Source organism: Embiotoca jacksoni, unplaced genomic scaffold, assembly GCF_022577435.1.
Source record: "Embiotoca jacksoni isolate LCO1_2020_lvr unplaced genomic scaffold, fEmbJac1.0.p SCAF_27, whole genome shotgun sequence".
In the NCBI taxonomy this organism is placed as follows: domain Eukaryota; kingdom Metazoa; phylum Chordata; class Actinopteri; family Embiotocidae; genus Embiotoca; species Embiotoca jacksoni.
In genome coordinates this window covers 1,961,285-1,981,221 of record NW_027185378.1, presented here as the reverse complement: position 1 = coordinate 1,981,221, position 19,937 = coordinate 1,961,285, and the positions used below count along the sequence as shown (strand labels likewise).

Sequence of the window (19,937 nt, the reverse complement as noted above, 5' to 3'; positions counted from 1 at the left end):
ATTTGTCTTAGTTTGAGCGAGATGACAAAAACTACAGAGCTTCAACTCTTATTTCTAAGACACGGGACCACGTGTTTCTGCACGTCACCTGCTATACAGAGAAACTGAACAGTACTATTACTACACTATTCAAAGAGACACAATAATACACTAACATGTGCAAATATTGGGTGAAATTGTACAGCGAGTACAGAAATGTTAAAGGATAGACGGGCTTTTCGTCTCATCTCATCTCGCGCGATTCCAACGGGATTTTCTTGCATTTCCTGGCAACGCTCCTTAGATACAAAGTGGAGCAGGCGCGCGCGCACTGTGGCGGATTTATATCAACAACGGCAACATGGAACCTCCACAGGTAAGTTTGATAACTTCACCGTAGTTCCCGGTGAGGAAATCATCTTTCGGTGGGCCTTCGGTACGCTTTTACGCGATTCTCACTCCGCAGAAAGTGTAAAGTTTACCCCGCGCTGATTGTTGTCAGTAGCTAACTAGCTAAATGCTAACCGCTTTGCTCGTTAGCTACTAACGCTTAACGTTTCATCCTGTGACGTCACTCTGAGACAAGCAATTGCGGTTCTGTTGTTAATGATGACTGCGGTCAAGTTCACGTTAACAGTGCGTATGTGGGTTAAATGGATCGTAGTCATGTGCCTCCCACCGAGCTAACAACAACCTGTTGCTTCGGTCTGTCAGTTACGAGTCACTAACCGGAGCTCCGAAGCGGGAACAAACGGCACCAACGGCAGCAAAAACAACTCCTGGTCTGTTCAAAAAGAAATACACTAAATATACGACAAAACAGCTGCAGACTGCTGCAAATACAGTTAACTTGCATTTAATCCTTGAATACCACGCATAGGTAGCCAGGTCAGTTTTATTTATGAGGTTCAATATCTGTAAGGATCTTCACAGTCTGCACGGTCAGTTCCTCCATTTAAATAAGGAGGGACTGTTGTAAAACTTAGAAAAACAAACTGTAGAGGAGGTGATAAGTAAAAAAATAATAATAAACATGGTTCTTAAACACAAACGCAATATATGTTGTGTGTACAGAATAGACCAGGATTGCTTACAGTAATCAAAATAAATACTTTTAAATGGATAGATAAACAGATAATTTATTAGTCAATGCAAAAACAATCACAGTTACTTTGATTATTGAACAGTAGACTTTTTTTTGTGTTTTTCACTGCACTGAGAACAGGTGGGATTAATGATGGTTCCCCAAATAAGCATAGAAAGTAAAGTGAGTTTTAGATTGATGGTCAGACAAAACAAGACAACTGCAGGCAACACCATTGAATTAAGACAAAATCGTTTGCAGGCTTCTCTGACATTTTATCGACAAATAAATAATCAAATAATTGGAATAATATCCCACGGAGTAATTTCTAATGAAAATAATTGTGAGTTGCAATCCTCGATATTAATACGTTTTTTTTTTATTTTTGTTTTTTTTATATATATATAACATGCAAGGGTCACATCATGTGCATGTAAACACACTTGACAACGGAGGTGCCTCCTGTTTTTGACATAGAGAAGACTCAATTTTGGCAGCTGGCAGGAATCACTTCCTGTGTTGATCCACGTCACCGAGGTGCTGGAGAAGTTTCTTACTGAAGGTGATCTGCTGTTTGACCATCAGTTTGTGGAGGGGTGAGAGACATTTTCCAGGATGGATAACAGTTTGTGTAGCAGGTCACAGAGTTGTTCTTTTTAGCCTCCAGAGGAAAAAAAAAAAAAGTTTTTTTTTGGGCACTAGTGGATAATAACGGTGAGTTCATATGTTTGGGTCCACAGAGGGGGCAGGCATCTCCACAGTTGCTAGCAGCTGTGAGTCAGTCTGTTGTACAAACACCCACAAACCAAGCGGGAGACCAAAGTCATCGCAGTACCGGGCTGGAAAGAGACAGCTGGAAGCTTCAGCAGTTGGGGGGACACTCTTTACAGCTACGTACGTACATAGAATAAAACGATGGCACTCACTTCCCCTCTTTTTCTTTTTTTTTTTTCATCATAATGTTGCATATGAACAAAAGGAGGTAGCAGTGGTACAAATGACTCATTTAACATCTGTGATTTTACTGTTTTCATGTGGAAATCAGACTGAAGTATAGTTATATTTTAGTGTCATGATAATAAGAAGCTGCCAGGCTGTATTATGTTTTTCGACTCTGCACGTCATTTGTAATTTGCATTCCTGCCCCGGGTTCACGTGGATAACAGCCAGTATTTTGTGTCTCGTCAGAGTTGCAGGACAGCGGTCTGTCTCCAGCTTTAAGCCTGCTGCCTGTGAACTCTGGAGGGGAGCACAACTTCACCGAATATTCTTTATTCCAACAGAGTGACACAGAATTTGCCCCTTTAAGGTAAGAAAACCAAAAAAAAAAAATCCCTTTTAAATTGTTTATTCTGCGGATTAGTTTTCCACAACATGTCGTGATAGGTAGATGATCATTGATTTTTTTTTTTTTTTTTTTTTTTTTTTTAAAGGGCGTACCCTGATGATTCCATGGCGTCGGGGAGGTTTCGCTTTCCGCTCCAGGATCGCACCACCCGTGTCTCTGAGCGCGGCTCTCTGTCGCAGCATCCTTTGGTCCAGCCAACCATCGTTTCGGAAGAAGCAGCGAGCAGCTGCTGCTCTCTCTCTCAGCACAGTTTATCACCTGGAATCCTTCACCCCCCGATGACCGTCACCGCTGAGGACAGACGGGGGCTTCGATCCCCAGACGAGACGGGTGACAGCAAGAAGCCCGAAGAGACACTAAAGAACCAGCCGGTAGGAGAAGCTGGTGAAGATGAGACCTTCTTCCTCAGGAAGGATGTTTCTGCCCGGCGTCTCTTGGAGCTCCTGCAGAAAGACGTCGGCATGCCCAGCAGCAGCAGTGCCGTCTCCTCTGCCTCTGACCCGTCTGTGAAGAGCACTGTGTCTTTTACAGACGAGTTTAAAAGCTCTGAAGTCAGCGCGGCTCGACGAGAAGGTGCTCCAGCTGGAGCTGAGGCGCAACAGCCCGACAGAGTTTCAAACCGATCGCGAGCGCTGCCGTCGGAGGCGCGCAACGTCACGTCGGGCTCACGCAGCACGCAGCCGGACGAGAGCAGCGAACAGTTACAAAGAGAGCTGCTGTCTGAAGCAGAGAGACGCGGCGGCCGTGAAGACGGAGCCGCAAACAGACGGGGGAAAAGTCCAACACCACCCGGCCAGTCTCTCGCAAAGATGTCCGGAGGCAAGCCGAGCGCCACCAGAACTCATCCGTGGACGGGACCATTCTCAGCAGGAGTTGAACGGGTTCACGGAGAGCAAGAGCTCTGGTCCTCGGGGAACCAAACGGGGATTGATGGGTCCTACCTGGGATTTCTTCCACAGTCCCAGTCCACTCCGGGAGTTTTAAATCCGCCACCAAAATCCAGCGTCCAGGTTAAACTGGGGCGACTTTCAGCCATCGAGTCTCATCAGGAGAGCTCGTACCAGTCAAGCACAGAGATCTCTCCCCCGCAGCCAGCCGGAGCTGACGGGCAGCGCCGAGAGGACGCCGCCTCCGCAGAAGTCCAGTCTCTCCCAAGTCTCAACTACATGCAGAAAGTGGACGCTTGGAGGGCAAACCAGACTTCAGGGAAGACTTCGCTGTTTGACAGCCTGGCGCTGCAGGGATTCTTCGGCGTCTCTCCCAAAACGAAAGCTTTCGATGCCGTGTCTGACACCCTGAATCGCATCCTCAGTCAGCAGGCCGTCGGCCACGGTGTGAGGCAGAGCTCCTCCGCGGCTCCCTCCGGCCCTTCGTCTCCAAGACGCGGGGAGGCAGCGGGCAGCGCTCCCAATGACAAGGACCAGACCGGGTCTGCAGCACCGGCCTCCCCCTCGCCCCTCGGCAGGTCTCAGTCCCACTCCTCTCTGAGCACCGTGGTCACGTCGGTGCACAGAGATCAGCAGACGGACAACCCTCCAGAGAAAGAGAAGAGTCAGGAGGATGCTCATCATCCTCATCATCCAGGCACCGCAGCTCAACCCTCGCATCCCACGAGCCTCGGTCACTTCAGCGACGTGTCACCCGATCGAGATGTCACACTTTCGAGTTCCCAGGATAGTTACGGTGGAGTTAAAGTAGGAACCTCCATCGGAGCGTCGTCTGTTCTCAGCCTGGAGCTCGATAATTATGTCCCCAACTGGACCTCAAAACTATCGACACCGCCACCTCTTCAAAAGCCGAGAGACCTCAACATTGACGAACGAATTCCGGTGATTGAAAACTGAAAATCTTCACGATCAGCACAGGATCTCTAAAATGCTTCAGTTACCACATGTGGATGATGCCATTTGTTCTGTATTTGTTCTTCTTGCAGTTGTATCTCCATAACCTCGGCATAGACCAGTCTCCCTCCACCATCTTAACTCCGTTTGCACCCAGAGGGCCAATCAGAGAGCCGGAATTCTCCCCCACCGATCTGTGTACAATTAAAGGATCTATCGGGACGCCGACCAAGAGCACGCAACCCTCCGAAGGTAGCGAACCTTTGGAAACATACGAACATACACAAGCTGCAGCACGTGTGTTTTTTATTTATTTATTTATTCCTTATAAAAGAATATAAAGTCAAAGTAAACAAAAAGTATTTTGGTATATTCATGTTGCATCACAATTTTAATATTCTGAATGTATACTCTTTTTTTTTTTTTATCAACTTTTAATTGGTGAAAGTGTGTTTATTAAACGTGTTCTGATGTATTATCAGGGGGAAGTCCTCATAAAGGGGAGTTTTCCACGTGCAGCATCCTGTCGGTGGACTCCGCTCCATCCATCCCGTTCAGCCTGGACAGTCTTGGTCCAGCTGTCTCGGTCTCTGTCCTGGTCCGAGCCAGGAGGACTTCTGCTCCGTCGGATACGGGACCGGTCCACGGTGAACGCGGACCGGCGTCCTTCTCCGAGCCTGAAGAGGACTCTTATTCCTCCGTAGTGCGACCGAGGCAGCGACAGCAGGACGGCAGTTCGACCACCAGCCGGGATATGGACCCGCTGGGAGACACTTCTGACGTCTCGTTGGGTGTTAAGACGAGAAGCGGGGACAGAAACGCGGAGTCGCTTCTCCAAACCAGCTCCAGTGTGGATCCGAGCGCAGAAGATTCTTTTGTCAGCTCGAAGGACTTGTTGGAGACCCGCAGATTTCTCTCTCCTGCAGAGGACGTGGTCTCCGCCGGGTCTTCAGCAGCGTCCTCCGCCTCCCCTGCAGTGCGGCGTCCTCTCTCGGATGAAGACATATTCCTGTCGCTGAAGAAGAAGACCGGCACGCTGCGGGACTCCTCGATCTCCCCGTCCTCCGCAGCCGAGGACACCGGGACTCGGCCCTCGCCGCTGTGGACCGGGTCCTCGTCCGACTCCGCGCTGACCTCCGAGAGGTCACAGCAGATCTCTGTTGGCCGGGAGACCTCGTCGTGGCAACCTGATTATCCGTCCACGCAGGCTCTTTTCACCGCACCCGCACCTCCCACCGTTACACACGACGTACCGCAGGATGGAGGCGTCTTTAGCGGTGCGGGGGCGTCCCTCGTCCTCTCCGAGTCCGTCCGGCGGACTGAGCCCGAGGGCTGCAGCGCCGCACCTCCCGACAAAGTCCCGACGCAGCCGCCGCTCGTCCGGTCTCTTCCGGCTGCGAGCGCACAACAGCAGCTCAGCTCTAATCCCGCAGACACGCCGGGGGTCCCAGAGGAGGAAGAGGAGACGACACCCGGAGGTCCCGTCCAGATCGCCTCCGTCTCTCCCGTCCTCGAGGACTCTGACCAGGGAGGGATGAGCGACGGCAGCAGCGACGGCTCGCTGGCGGTCCGAGTGGCCAAGTTACTGCAGAGCGAGTCTCCGGCCACCGTGGTGTCCAGCACACCCAGCGTCACGGACCACGAGGAGAGCAAGGCCAGAGGTAACCTCCTCTTCATCCTTTATCAATTAAATGAAAGCAAAACTCCAGATAAAGTTCACCTGCTTGGCAGACGACAGGCGGTCTGCAGAACATTTTCACAATGCTGAGTTGGCAGCGGCTTTAGGTTGAACTTACCCCGAATATCAGCTTATTGTTCATAGCGCTGACAATGGAATTTAATAGAGACACATTTTTGTGTGCGTGTGTTTGTGTGTTTGTGTTGTGTGTGTGTGTGTGTGTGTGTGTGTGTGTGTGTGTGTGTGTGTGTGTGTGTGTGTGTGTGTGTGTGTGTGTTCACTATGAATGTGTGGGTTAAATGCAAAGGTCAAATTCTAATATGTTCCTGTGTGTAAAAACACAATATATGTAAAATATGGCCAATAAAAGGATCAGATTTAAAAAAAAAAAAAAAAAAAAAAAAACGTGTCTTGATGTTGCAGAGTGGATTAAGATGAAGATATCCGGACAGCAGTGTGAACCTCTGGAGTTGGACAAAGAAGATCGAAGACGAATTGAAGAAATCAAGAGAGAGCTGCTGTTAAAACACCCTTTAACGGTAATCCTGTCATTTCACCTCACGTAGCAGGAAACCTGTAATTATAGAAGCTGTACTTGTTTTGTCACACGTTGGATTATGTAAAGATTTAAAAATATACATTTGTCATTTTGATGTCTGCTTCCCGTCACTGGACTCCGCAGGTCTCAAGTTTAAGGTAACCGGAGTGTTTCAGGCATGGCGTTGACAACAGATGCAACATTTACCTGCAGTGCCAAAAAAAACAAAAAGAAAGTCAGAACTGACAGAATAACAAACTGTCCTTCCTCCTCCTCTTCCTCTTCCTCCTCCTTTTCCTCTTCCTCTTCCTCCAGAGTCAAGGCAGCACAGACACGGAGAGCAGCGCAGCGTCCAGTTTTAAAGTCCAGAGGGAGAACGGTCGTCCTCGGTCCGTGGAGATGTTCAGCGCCCTCGGTGCCGCCGCCGCCCAGCCGACTCAGCGGCCGCAGGGCGTCGGTACGCGCCCCCCCGGCGCCCCCACGCACACGCAGAACGCCCCTCGCTCCCACCTGGAGGCTCAGGTGTGTGAGATCGCTGCCAGAGAAGGAGTAACCCTCCCTACAAGCAACCAACGGGCTTTCACCTCCATCACCATCGCCACCCGCCGGCGCTGCGCCCCCCCGTCGCCTCCCGCCTCTCCCCTCAGCCCCGCCCCCGCCCCCACCCCCGACCCCGCCCCCCTCCACCTGACCGAGCTCTCCACGGCAGCAGCCGACCGGCAGCTTCCTGTCAACGCTGAGGAGGAGAAGGAGGAGGAGGAGGAGGAGGAGAAGGAGGAGGATGAGGATGGAGTCACTTTAGAAATGACGACATCAGCGCCAGGGAGTCAGAAGAGGGAGTATACCGTGGGCGGACGGTTTGAAGACTCTCCTCCGTCCTCGGGGGGGGTCGACGAGAGACGCCGTGGCTCTCGGCTCCGTCTCCGGCGACGGTCGCGGAGCGGCGTCCACCGTCCGGTCCCCTGCCGGGACCGGCCACGTCTCGCGCGTCCGTCTCAACCTGTCCCCCAAAGCCACCGGCCGCGCCTTCGCCGCCGCCCACGCCAACGAGTTCGTGGCCCTGAGATGCCGTCAGCCCGCCGCCAGCAGCCCAGACGAAGGCGTCGGTTTGTCCAGTCCGCCGGAGTGGAGCGACGCCAGAGAGGCGACGAGGCGGCCGGCGCCCGAAAGATCCGACGCCCTCGCGGCGTTCAAAACCGTCGGAGCGCCGGGGAGGACGAACGCCGCGACGGCTCGACGCAGGCCGGAAACATCCCAGAGGCCGTTTACCGCCGAGACGCCGGGTAGGTTTCACAGATCAGACAACATTCATAATAACGGCTTCTATTTCTTTTAGCGCGTGTCAATGAAAGGATGTGGTGTCCCTTCGCTCCTCCCCGTCCTCCTCCTCCTTCTCTTCCTCCTCCTCCTCCTCCTCCTCCTCCTCCGACAGCGGTTCCCGTCCTGCTGCCTTACAAACCTCGCGGCAGCGACGAGCTCTTCTACGTTCCTCAGATGGAAGCGGACGTTTCCTCGGCCGACGGCGCGATGGAGAGCTCCCACCCCGGTACGCGCCGCTCTCACGTTAAAGCTTCGACATGTCACGCGGCCCGCACCTCCGCGGGCCGACTTCATTCCACGCTCGCGGTATTCATATTCATATTCATATTCATATTCATATTCACATCAACGCTTTTTGATGAAAAGACGTGGGGGAAGTGAATTCACGCGCGTTGCACGTCCTCCCTCTTCATTTCCTCTTCTGCTGCATTCTGCAGAAAAATGATGTTAAATTTTAAAAGGCAACAAAAACACCCACATTTTGCGTCCTATTTTTTATATATTTTATTGTTATTTATTTGCTTTATTTTGTAAAACAGCATCAAATAAGGAAATATAGAACACTGTATGAAACTGAGGGATGGACGTAAAGCAAGAGCCGTTAAAATAAATATTTCGATCATAAATTGTGGCTCGTGTGACGAAACATAAAATCCGATTTAAGAATATTTTAATTCAAAATGCGCCGTCTGCCACGAAGACAATGAGAACCAAACGGAAGTAAAAACCGAGTTCATGGTGGAAACGCGCAGCGCCGACGTGTTTTAACGGTACTCTTTGAGATTTCTGCGGAAAAATGTCTCGAAACTTGCCAAAAACTTGAATTGCGCTTTTCTCTGTGAAATAACTCGTCTTAAAAACGAACTGTAGAAGTGAATGAATGAATTGAACGGTTTGACTGACGGAGGTGGAGGCTCTGCTCTCCCTCTGGAGGGGAGCAGCTGGTCCTTTGTAAGGTACACCAGGCCAGCACATGAACTATTCATGTTCAGGGGCTGAGAGGAACAAAAGGACCGAGAGAGACGAGGGGACTGAACGTCTTCTGCTCATCGCAGGCAGAGAATATTTTACTCGCTTTTCCTGTCGCATTAATTTATCTCTGAAATAAAACAGGAAGTCGTTTTTATTTTTTTAAATTTTTTTTATTTTTTATTATTGTTATTATTATTATCATCGTTACTCCGTCGTCACGAGGTAACAAAACCTGTGTTGAACTCCGACCAGGCTCGGACGACGCCGTGCCGCCTCGCTTCAGCAGCGAGGTCCTCGGGCACCAGGACCCGGGTCTGGACCGCGGCGTCTCCATCAGGCACACCGAGGGCATCTACAGCAAGAGGCTGAAAACGGGCAGCTTCAACACGCAGCAGCCCGGAAACGGAGGTGAGACGAGCCGAGTCGGCGCTCTCACCACTTCTCTCCTGGGACATCAAGTCATTGCCTTTTATTGTGTTAAATGTTTTCACCTGTCTTAAGATAATAATAATAACTATTATTAATAATAATAATACAGTCCAGGTAGAGAAAAATAAAACTACCGAAGAGGGAAGAAATCTGAAAGCATTCGCACTGATTATTTTGTGTTTTGTAGTTGTATCGAGGAAAAACTTGAGTTTTGTCTGGAATGAACAAACGATGATAAACAGTGCTCCCACCGGGTGATAGAAGAAAAAAAAAAAAAAAAAAAGTATTTCATTCAATTCAATTCCACTTATTTTATGTTGAGTTTAATAACACCATGTCGCGCGGTCTCAATGCGCTTCACAGACAAAAGAAAAACAGCATCAATAAATACAAATATCAAAGGAAACAAATTCGAGAAGGAGAACGTAAACGAACACAAACGAAGCCCGAGACGTTTCCGCTCGCGTCGTTTCCGTTCATTTATTCTCGTTAAGCTTCGTGGTTAACGAAGTGGTCGTGTGACGAAAGATCAACGTTATATTATTAGATAAAAAAATTAAAAAAAAGAATGCTCCTTTTATATTTTGATACATTGTTATTATTTTTGATTTAGAAATGTTTCATTGTGGATTTTCTGTCTGGAAAACAACTTGATGCGTCGTCGTTGTTCTGGTTAATTGAAACGTGTACTTTTGTTTGCAGTATTTAATTCTTCTGTATTTGTGTGTAATAATTGATGATGCATCGTTTGTCTCGTCTAAATGAGGTCTTAATGTGTGTTTTGTTATCTTCTAATAAATTCCTCCGCGGCAGCAGATAGAAGCCGAACTCCAGATCCGTCTGCCTTCACCAGAGTTCCTCCACGGGGCGACCAGCGGGTCTTGAAGAGGGACCAGGGGACCAGCCCGGTCCAGTTCCTCCAACCGGGACCGAGACCAGAGAGGTTTCTGTCAGCTCGTGTGGAAATGGAGGACGTCCCTCGGCCGAGGAGGGACCCGGACCTCCGTCGGCCGGCCCCCCGGCAGAGCGGCCGAACTCTGGACCAGCTGTGGCAGACGTTCTGTGACCAGCTGGTCGCCGAGGAGGCGCGTCCCACCAGAGAGGCGACGCTGCTGGAGCGACTGGAGCGACTGTCCCGTCTCATTCACGGCACGAGAGCTGCTGATGTGTCCCGAGTATGGGAGGAGGAAGACGATCCCCCAGAGGGGACGGGGAGGAGAGGGGAGGTGACACCGAGGAGGAAGGAGCAGGAGGAGGTGAGGAGGAGGAGAGAGGAGGTGAGGAGGAGGAGCGAGGAGGTGACACTGAGGAGGAAGGAGTGGGAGGAGGTGAGGAGGAGAGAGGAGGTGACACTGAGGAGGAAGGAGTGGGAGGAGGTGAGGAGGAGTGAGGAGGGAAAGGAGAGTTTAGGAGGTGAAGTCAGGGGAGGAAAAAACGAAACGAAAGCCGCAGAGGACGACCGCCGCGCCTCCTCTTCCTCTTCCTCTTCCTCCTGTTTCCCCCGCAGCTCCTCCCACAGCCAGCGCCTGTGTCCCGCCGGCCGAGACGAGTCCGAGACCCTGTCCACCGTGTCCGGCTCCGTGTCCACCGTGGACACAGCCCGGCTGATCCGGGCCTTCGGCGCCCACAGAGTCCAGAAACTGAAAAGCACCTCCGGCCTCGGTAAACTATACAGAACCATCCAGCAGCAGAAAGAAGGGCGGAGCAGAGACCCTCCAAACACCGTCACCCCGTCGCAGACCCCCGGCACCGACCCATCCGTACGTACATCTGCATTTTAACGCCCTCGTTCCTCCTCAACTTAAAAAGTTCTTCACTACTTTTGGAAGTTTATTTGTCTCTCTTTACCGGCAAAGACACGAACACATCAGCTGATCTTAAACGCGGTTTAACTTTTGATGGAAACTGAATTTGTGTTCAGGTGGATTCCGCCGCGTCGACCAGCGCCTACGGCGTCCCGTCGGGCCGCGGCTCCTCCGGCGAGGCTGTGAAACTGGTCAACAAAAGCGTCCAGGCGGGTCAGTGCAGCAGAACCAGGAACACGTTGTGACGTGCTGCTGGCTTTCTATTGGCCGTTGCTCCTCAGTGTTCCAGCACGCGGGAGGAAAACATTTCATTTCTTTATTTCTTTATTTCTGTCAGCAACCTGAAAGTGGACGTTTTTATTGTAAAGTTGAAGTGATTTATTTTAATTTAAATTTAAATTTTTTTTTTTAAATCAGGTGACCTGGAGATTGTTCGTAACGGGACTCGACGACACACCAGAGATGTTGGAACCACTTTCCCTTCGCCCGGTGAAGCCAGAGCTTTAAGGCGGACCTCATCTCCTTCGTCTAGTGTGGCAGGAGGAGGAGGAGGACGAGGAGGAGGAGGAGGAGTTCTAAAGCAGAGAAAGAGCAAGAGGAGCCCGTCGAAGCCGTATCCTCCGGGTATGTCGGTTATACTCTTGTAAAGTCTCAGTTTTATGCTGACTCTGCGTTTTTTTTTAATTTTTTTTAATGGTGAACTTATTCTTTATTACCAGAATAAAACCAAACGCTCGAATGATTCTGCTGGTGTTTATCTCTGCGGTCTCTTCCAGGTGTTTCGTGGTTCATCTCCGCTGACGGCCCGAGGTCGGAGGCGAGGAAGGAGAACCGGCCCGAGGAGTCTTCGTCGCCCGCCCGGATGCCGAGCAGCGCCTGGTTCCAGCCGCACAGCGGAACCGGGCCGTGGAGGGAACCGCTCGGACAGAGACCGGTCCACGAGGACCGAAACGCACAAAGCGGGTTTATTCACCCCGTTGAACCGGATCCAGACCCCGGACCCAAACGGACCTCCTCCGGTCTGGTACGCGTCTCCCTCCAGGTCAGCAGAATCAAATCATCCTCGCGTCTTTTTAAGAGAAAGTATTGTCACGAAAAGGTTCACTTGAATACGTTTATTCATAAAAGTGAATGGAGCCCTTTTTTTTTTTTTTTTTTTTTTTTTGTAAAAATCAACCCCCTCCTCCCCCCTCGCTCGCTGTCCCACAGGAGGCGCTGGAGACGCGTCGTCCAGAGTTCATCTCCCGGTCCAGGCAGAGGACGAAGCTTCTGGCTCTGCAGGCGGAGGAGAGGAAGCTGCAGGTCGACGTCGCGGAGGAGAGGGAGGAGAGGGAGGAGAGGGAGGAGCTGTTCAGGGGGCCGGGGGGGCCCGCGAGGCCCGCAGGTAACGCAGGTAACGCACACATCTTCCTTCACGCTGACGCGAACACCTCTCCGGGGTTCAGCGGCCGCCGGAAGTTAGTCGGAGAGACCGACGTTCGGCTTTGAGAAGGAGCCGCGTCCCGCTGACGGAGAGTCGCCGCTCACGGATTGTAAATCCTGCGTCGTGTCGGCGGGAGCGATCGCCTCAGGGAGTTTCTTCTCTTCTCTTCTCTTCTCTTCCCTGTGTGTGAAGGAACCGCGACGCTCAGGAGGGCTGTTCCCAGGAAGGAGATGATCCAGAGGTCCAAACAGTACGTTTCTATGAGCGTTTCTTCATTTCGCTCTGCAAATAAATAAATATTAATATATATATACGCGACATGTCCGTAGTATGACCCGAAATTCCACGTAGAAAGTCCCAGGCGGGGATCGAACCACGGACCTTTAGACTGCGAGACAACAACGCTGACAACTGCACCGTCGTGTTGCCCGCTGCAACCTGAACGGAAGTCATACTTCTTTCATGTCGTCCAAAATATGACAAAATAGTCGTACTTCCGGCATGTCGCCCGAAATGTGGAAAAATGGCATCTGGTCCCAAACGAGCAGAAAATGTCAAAGTGTAACGTGATCTGAAACATGATGAAAAACGTGAGCGTGTGCAGTACGTCATCCTCAACGTGATCAACGTGTCGGTGCGTTCGCGTCTCTCTCGTCTCCTCCAGGATCTACGAGAATCTTCCGGAGGTGAAGAGGCGGCGAGAGGAGGAGCGACGGAGGGCCGAGTATCGATCGTACCGACTGAACGCGCGACTCTTCAACAAGGTACCGCAAACCCAATCCGTCCATCCGTCCGTCCGTCTTTGACCTTTTGACCCCCGGCGGCGGAGACAGAAGCGAATGAACTGTTCGGTGTCTTCCAGAGAATCACCGACCGCGTCCTGGGCAGGAGATCGGCGTGGAGCTGATTCAACACGCCGGCAACCTTTCAACTGCAGATACAATCAGGGAACTTCAACACAGAACAAAACCAGCTATTTTCACCAAAAGTTAACGTGTATTTATTTTCACCAGTTTTTTTTTTGTTTTTGTTTTATTTTATTTTTTAAAGATCATGTTGAAAAGTCGAGTTGTTCTGACGTCGTAGCGTCTCTTTGACTTCACCGCGCAGGTGAGAAATTGTAGTTTAAAATGTGTTTTTTAACGTTTGAATAAACCAGATTTCGTTGGAAGACAGTGAAGGACGACGGAGGTCTCCTGGCTTTAATGTCTTTATTGATCGGTACATGGTTGTGCGAGAGAGCAGGGAGTCACACGGGGGAGGAAGGAGGAAAGAGGAAAGAGGAAGGAGGAAAGAGGAAGGAGGAAGGAGAGACAAGCTGCAGAGTCAGAACGTCGGCTGCTCGCACATAAATAACAACAAATAAATAAACGTCTGCGTTTCCCTCTTCGACTGCGGATGCCCCGTCAAATTCAACGAAATGAACCTTTCAAGTTACGACGGCGGCGCGTAAAACAGAAACGGTCTTAACGGGTTAACGCGTCGGCGCGGAGTCATAAATTCTATTGAGCCGTGGCGAAGAGAAACAAAAGATTCTTTGGCAAAGATGCAAAGTTCCGCTTTAATCATGGTTCGGTGGAAACAAACGTAAAATAAGGCAGGCGAGCGATCTTCAGCGCGAGGCTCTCTGCGGGTTTAAGGCTCGGGACGAAGTCTACGGGAATCTCGGCGGAACGCAGGCGACACGGTCCTTCCTGAACGTTCGCTCATATCGCCGACACGTTTACACGCGACCGGCCTGCAAAAGTACACAGTTACGACTTTACAACACGCGTGTAATAAATACTAAATAATTTAAAACTCTGACTAAAGTGCAGTCAGGCTCATTAAATACTTCTTTTTTTTTTTTCTTTTTTTTTTTCCCCTCCCACTTAGTAAATCCACCGAAGCGCGTCACGTTTTCTTTTTCCGCGTGCGAAACGTCTTCGCGGAAATGAAAGTTAAATCCGAAGTGAAAACAACGTGCAGGATTTTGTTCTTGACATTTGTTACATGTGCAAAACAGAAAGAAAGTGTCTTTGATCAAACCACAGTAAAACGGCCAAAACCGGACAAACCCATTATTGTTGCTTCTTCTTTCCCTTTTAGACAGTTGTAAAAAAAAAAAAAAACACAAAAAAACCCCCACGGAGAACAGCACAGCGACACCTGATGAAAGATGTAAAAACGCGCGGTCGGCATTTTTCACATCCTGTTCCGAGACGCGCGGAAGAAGCAGCGCCGCGCGGCCGCCGCCGGGCCGTTCATCAGCACGCGGCGGTCGGTGGTGAACGTGGGCGGCATGCGGCGGTGCACGTCACCGTCAAATAACTTCCCGAGTTACTTTTCCTGGCCGTAAAATAAGGACTTCTGAACGAAGGTTGTCGGGATGGAGGCGTCGCGTCTTCATCCGGTCGGCGGGCGTTTAGCGGGGAACGCGTCAATGCCCGAAAGCTGCTGTTTTTAAAATGTTAAACTAAATAACAGCTGCTTTTGCTTTCAAATTAAATGCAGATGTTAACTGCACCTGGCAAAACTGCCGATTAATTTCATTAGATATTCACTCGTGATAAATGTATTCATTAATCTCCCTGATTATTTTCTCATTTAAAAAAAAAAAAAAAAGTCTGAAAATCATGTTTAAACTAGTTTAAATTCAATTTTCTAATTTCACATCTTTAGAATTCACCTTTTTTTTTTTTCTCAGCGTCAATCTAAAACCTAAAGGTATTTAGATAAATAACAAAAGCAGTAAATCCTCACATTGAAGGAAAAAAAAAAAAAAAAAGAGCTTAAATCAGAAAAGGATTGGCAGTCTTCAGAGTGTTACAGAAACAACGATCAAAGTGGTTGCCGATAAATTTCCGAGACGAGTGCAAAAGACCCGAAAGTCTCCGGCGATGCGGTGAAGAGAACCTCCGGCGGGCCGTGACGTCGCCGGGTGCGATTTTAGAATACCTTCGGGTCGGTTTCGTGGAGACGACGACGATGATGATGATGACGACGAAGACGAAGACGGAGACGTCGGTGCAGCAGGCGGGTGGCGTTCAGGTCCGCAGCAGACTGTGAACTCTCTGCAGCTGAGACTGAGACAGGACGAGGCGGTGGACCTGCTCCTGACCGCGGAGGCACGGGACCGTGACCCGGCCCACCAGCACCGTGTCGCCCCGCTTCTCCTCCTTCGCCTGCACACAAACCACAAATGTGGAGTCTCATCAGCGGCGGAGGATTCAGAGCGGGAAGTCAAAATGTGGTTGTTGTTTTTTTTAAATTCACGTGCGACGGATCAAGAAGGAATCTGGACTGATCGCCGATCGGAACGTTTCCAATCAATACAAACACACCAGAAGGAGGGAAAACATTGATCGGTTCGCGTGGTTCAAATTGGGCGAATCTAATTATACGATTTGATAATAATGTAAAAATATAAAATATCTTGATGGTTTAAAAAAAAAAAAAAAAAACTTTTATTGTCAGGTTTATATGATTTTACTACTTGGTGACCAAATTTACGTTTGTAAAGCTCCAAATTTTCACAAACGTACTGAACTTGGTGTTACATCACAATCAAAAATAGATTCGGATTCAAGCACAGGAAATTTTTAATCGCTGAGATGAAACCGTCGCAGTAACGAATGAGCTTCATTTCTCACCCGGTTTGATTTTTACCGATCCAAAAAAGGCCAAAACGGGCAAAATATTCAGAATGATTTCGGTAAATTTCTCACGGCGACAAAAAAAACAAACCCGGATAAGACGTCTCATTTCTTTCCGTCGCGATCGAAGAGTCCCGGGCTTTGACATTCGAGAGTCTCCCGACGCCTCCTTACCTTCACGAACGAGGTGCAGGGGAACGTGGCGAAGTCCGACGACACTCGAGCTCCGGGCTGCTGGTTGACGACGTGCTCGGCCACCTCGCCCTGACGCAAACACAAACAAACACAAACACAAACACAAACACAAACACAAACACGGGGAAAACACGTGGAAATCAGTAAAGCCTTCAAACGTCGTGTCGAGTTTGCGTCTGCGAGGTTTGGAAGTGTTTGGGTTTCGTACCTTCAGTCGGTCCAGAGTGTCTCTCAGCGACTGCAGTCTGGCGGTCTGTTCCAGCAGCTGAGCACCAGGGGTCACTGTCGGACGCAAACAACGTTTAACGGACCTCGTTCGCCTCTTCCCGACGAGTTTAGCGTCGTCAAACGCTTCGTAAATCGCCCGTTGAGAAGATGTTCAGGGACTCGGCTGAATCTACCCGTCGGTTGTTTTTAGAAGCGAAAAGCCGCGGTTCAACTTTTCTATTAATCTAGAAAATAACAAAACGACCTGAACTATAAAATGTTATTTGAAAATTCAAAAAAAACAAAAAAAACCCCGAAAAACAGGCTTTCGTTTTAGGATTTTGGATGAACTAATCCTTTATTTACATCAAAACACAAAACAAAAAGAGTAAAAGTAGAACTTCGGGCACTAAAAGTCGATTCTCGCCTCGCGAACGTATTTCTGGTGCTTTTGAATTACCTGGAGATTTCCCGGTGACGTCCACCACCTTGACGTTGGCGCTCATGTGCAGCAGAGTCTCCAGCAGCTGGTCCGTCTTCCTGTAGAGGGCGCTGGAGAGCACTTCGGGACGTCCCCCGTCCCGGGAGGGGAGCTTGGTCACGTGGAGAGGGGGCAGGGCGGCGAGCTGAGCGCGCACCTTCTCCGCCTGCGGGGACGACAACGGCGTCAAAACGCATCGAGTCACCGCCGACCGCGATTGGTGGGAAATATCTGAAGTCGTCACGACGGAGGAGAAATCGGCGCCGGGTAACTCCGCGTGAGCTTCGGACTCCGGAATACAAAGCGGTCGGTTTGTCGGACGGAGAGTTCTCTCACCTTCAGCCGGTTGTTCTCGTTCTTCAGGTGCTTGATGCAGAGTCTTTGAGCCTCGATCTGCTGAGTCAGCAGAGGCGAGTCGATCACCTGAACGCCCGAAGCGGAGCCGACCGCGGTCATCATGTTGGCTGTGGGTGAGAACAGAACGGACACAGCTGATGAACACCGGAGGGGATCCGAAGATTTATTTATTTATTTACTTTTGATACTTCTGCTGTAAAAAAAAAAAAAAAACATCATTTAAATTTAAAAAAAAAAAAAAAAAAAAATCTGTCTTTAATGAATGTTGACGTGAAGCTTGTAACTGACTCACTGAGCACATTTGACTTCATATTAAAACCATGCAAAGAGGAGATGATGTGCATGCAGAAAAATGCAGATTCATGAGATCAATATCTCATAAATGAATATAAAATACACGTAAATCCTTTCCAGTCTCTGCGGTTTAATAACGGGGTTTCTGCAGGGTCTTAGATTTTAAACTTTTAGACGTTGACACCACACAAATTTGGGGGAAAATATAAAAGTATGATGATAGGAAACCAGCAGCATCATATGGCTGTATTTATTTTTTTTTACCGTTATACAAACAAAAATTCAAAATGATTTGATTGAATTCACACAACGTGGATAAAAAGAAAAATAACTGCTGGATGGATTAAAGACTTAGAAGGGACCATTTATTTTTTTTTAAAAAACAGCAATAACTGTGTTTCCTACTCTCATATACAAAAACTATAATTATAACTAACACTAATATTTATTAATTCAGTAAATTAAGGCTTTTAAACAGCCTCTAAAGTGTTTTTAAAGCCCCGCAGACATCCTGAATAAAACAAACATGCACAATTCAAACGTTTCATTTTTAAGCTGAGTCGGCATGCAGCATCACAAGCAGCTCGATACCTTTTTGCTCTTCTGCAGAATAATATTAAGGAGAGATTAAAGGAAAGTTACACAGAGGAAAGAGTGGTTGGTTGTAGTTTTGTAGTTTCTTCACCGTTTAGTGGATGATGTATATAGCGACGTAGTTTCTTCACTGTTTAGTGGATGATGTATATAACGACGTAGTTTCTTCACTGTTTAGTGGATGATGTATATAGCGACGTAGTTTCTTCACTGTTTAGTGGATGATGTATATAATGATGTAGTTTCTTCACTGTTTAGTGAATGATGTATATAATGATGTAGTTTCTTCACTGTTTAGTGGATGATGTATATAGCGACTTAGTTTATTCGCTGTTTAGTGGATGATGTATATAACGACGTAGTTTCTTCACTGTTTAGTGGATGATGTATATAGCGTCGTAGTTTCTTCACTGTTTAGTGGATGTATATAACGACGTAGTTTATTCACTGTTTAGTGGATGATGTATATAACGATGTAGTTTATTCACTGTTTAGTGGATGTATATAGCGTCGTAGTTTCTTCACTGTTTAGTGAATGTATATAACGACGTAGTTTATTCACTGTTTAGTGGATGATGTATATAACGACGTAGTTTATTCACTGTTTAGTGGATGATGTATATCATGATGTAGTTTATTCACCGTTTAGTGGATTATGTATAGCATGACGTAGTTTATTCACTGTTTAGTGGATTATGTATATCACGACGTAGTTTATTCACTGTTTAGTTGATGATGTAGTTTATTCACTGTTTAGTGAATGATGTCTATAATGACGTAGTTTCTTCACTGTTTAGTGGATGATGTATATAATGATGTAGTTTCTTCACTGTTTAGTGAATGATGTATATAATGATGTAGTTTCTTCACTGTTTAGTGGATGATGTATATAGCGACTTAGTTTATTCTCTGTTTAGTGGATGATGTATATAACGACGTAGTTTCTTCAATGTTTAGCGGGTGATGTATATAACGACGTAGTTTCTTCACTGTTTAGTGGATGATGTATATAATGACGTAGTTTCTTCACTGCTTAGTGGATGATGTATATAATGACGTAGTTTTCCCTCCACTCACCTCCTGCCAGTCCCGTGACGATGGAGGCGATTCCCGACGGTCCGCTTCCTCTCAGCCCGTCGATGGTCATCTTCGATTGGCTGTTGATCCGCTGCTTCAGCTCCGCCTTCTCCGACTCCAGCTGGTCGATGTCGGCCTGCAGGGCGTCCATTGTCTCCTCGAACTCCCTGCAGAGAGGAGAAAGACGGCGTCACGCGGCTGCAGGTCGGCGACCGCCCGAGACGTCGGAGCCGCAAGCGCGACGTTGCTCGTACTTCTCCTTCTTCTTCAGGAGCGTCTGAGCCTCGTCCAGCCGGGTCTGGATCTTCTCCACGCGCTCGTCTGCGTCTTTGGACGAACTGTCCAGCTTCTTTTCCAGCAGACTGAGACGGACGTTGGCCTCGCTCAGCTCCTCGCCCTGACAACACAAAGCCAGGTGAGACACGGTACGACACGGTGTCTCCCAATATTTGACGTGAAATCTAATCTTTCCGACCGATGACTCGGCAGTTCCGTGTTGACTGTGTTTTTATTTCCTGTGAATCTGTTTTTCTACCTTGATCTTCAGAGACTTCTTTAGCTCCTTGATGACCGTCTCTCTGTCCTCCAGCTTCATGCCGAGACCTTCTGCGTCTGTGATTTCTGCTCGCAGGGCGGCGGCGCGCACGTCCACCGGAGGAGGATTCTGGGAGGCGACAAAC

The 19,937-nt window shown here is 48.7% G+C and overlaps 2 protein-coding genes across 8 annotated transcripts in view; one reads left to right on the top strand and one right to left on the bottom strand.

Annotated features, from left to right (window-relative positions):
• Positions 1 to 278: 278 nt before the first annotated feature.
• On the top strand, positions 279 to 13,588 carry alms1 (ALMS1 centrosome and basal body associated protein). Its single transcript, XM_069160452.1, is given in 19 exon segments — positions 279 to 355; positions 1,804 to 1,957; positions 2,252 to 2,372; positions 2,497 to 4,240; positions 4,345 to 4,504; positions 4,735 to 5,913; positions 6,354 to 6,469; positions 6,784 to 7,314; positions 7,316 to 7,751; positions 7,901 to 8,014; positions 9,013 to 9,168; positions 10,003 to 10,949; positions 11,111 to 11,207; positions 11,412 to 11,618; positions 11,771 to 12,036; positions 12,204 to 12,479; positions 12,531 to 12,667; positions 13,082 to 13,181; positions 13,280 to 13,588. Coding segments are annotated over 19 exon segments (6,801 nt in total). The 5' UTR covers positions 279 to 340; the 3' UTR covers positions 13,325 to 13,588.
• A 1,758-nt stretch (positions 13,589 to 15,346) lies between these two features.
• The window catches only part of dctn1b (dynactin 1b), a 31,626-nt gene continuing 27,035 nt past the window's right edge, over positions 15,347 to 19,937 (bottom strand). For 6 of the 7 annotated variants that reach the window (XM_069160739.1, XM_069160733.1, XM_069160735.1 and 3 more), the window contains 9 exons: positions 19,793 to 19,921; positions 19,512 to 19,654; positions 19,258 to 19,424; positions 18,178 to 18,189; positions 17,272 to 17,399; positions 16,915 to 17,101; positions 16,456 to 16,529; positions 16,227 to 16,316; positions 15,347 to 15,581 (listed from right to left, as the gene is read on the bottom strand). In XM_069160739.1, the coding sequence (XP_069016840.1) occupies positions 15,444 to 15,581; positions 16,227 to 16,316; positions 16,456 to 16,529; positions 16,915 to 17,101; positions 17,272 to 17,399; positions 18,178 to 18,189; positions 19,258 to 19,424; positions 19,512 to 19,654; positions 19,793 to 19,921 (1,068 nt within the window). In that variant the 3' untranslated portion in view covers positions 15,347 to 15,443. The remainder of the gene's footprint in view (positions 15,582 to 16,226; positions 16,317 to 16,455; positions 16,530 to 16,914; positions 17,102 to 17,271; positions 17,400 to 18,177; positions 18,190 to 19,257; positions 19,425 to 19,511; positions 19,655 to 19,792; positions 19,922 to 19,937) is intronic. The other variant, XM_069160734.1, reaches the window with a different exon arrangement.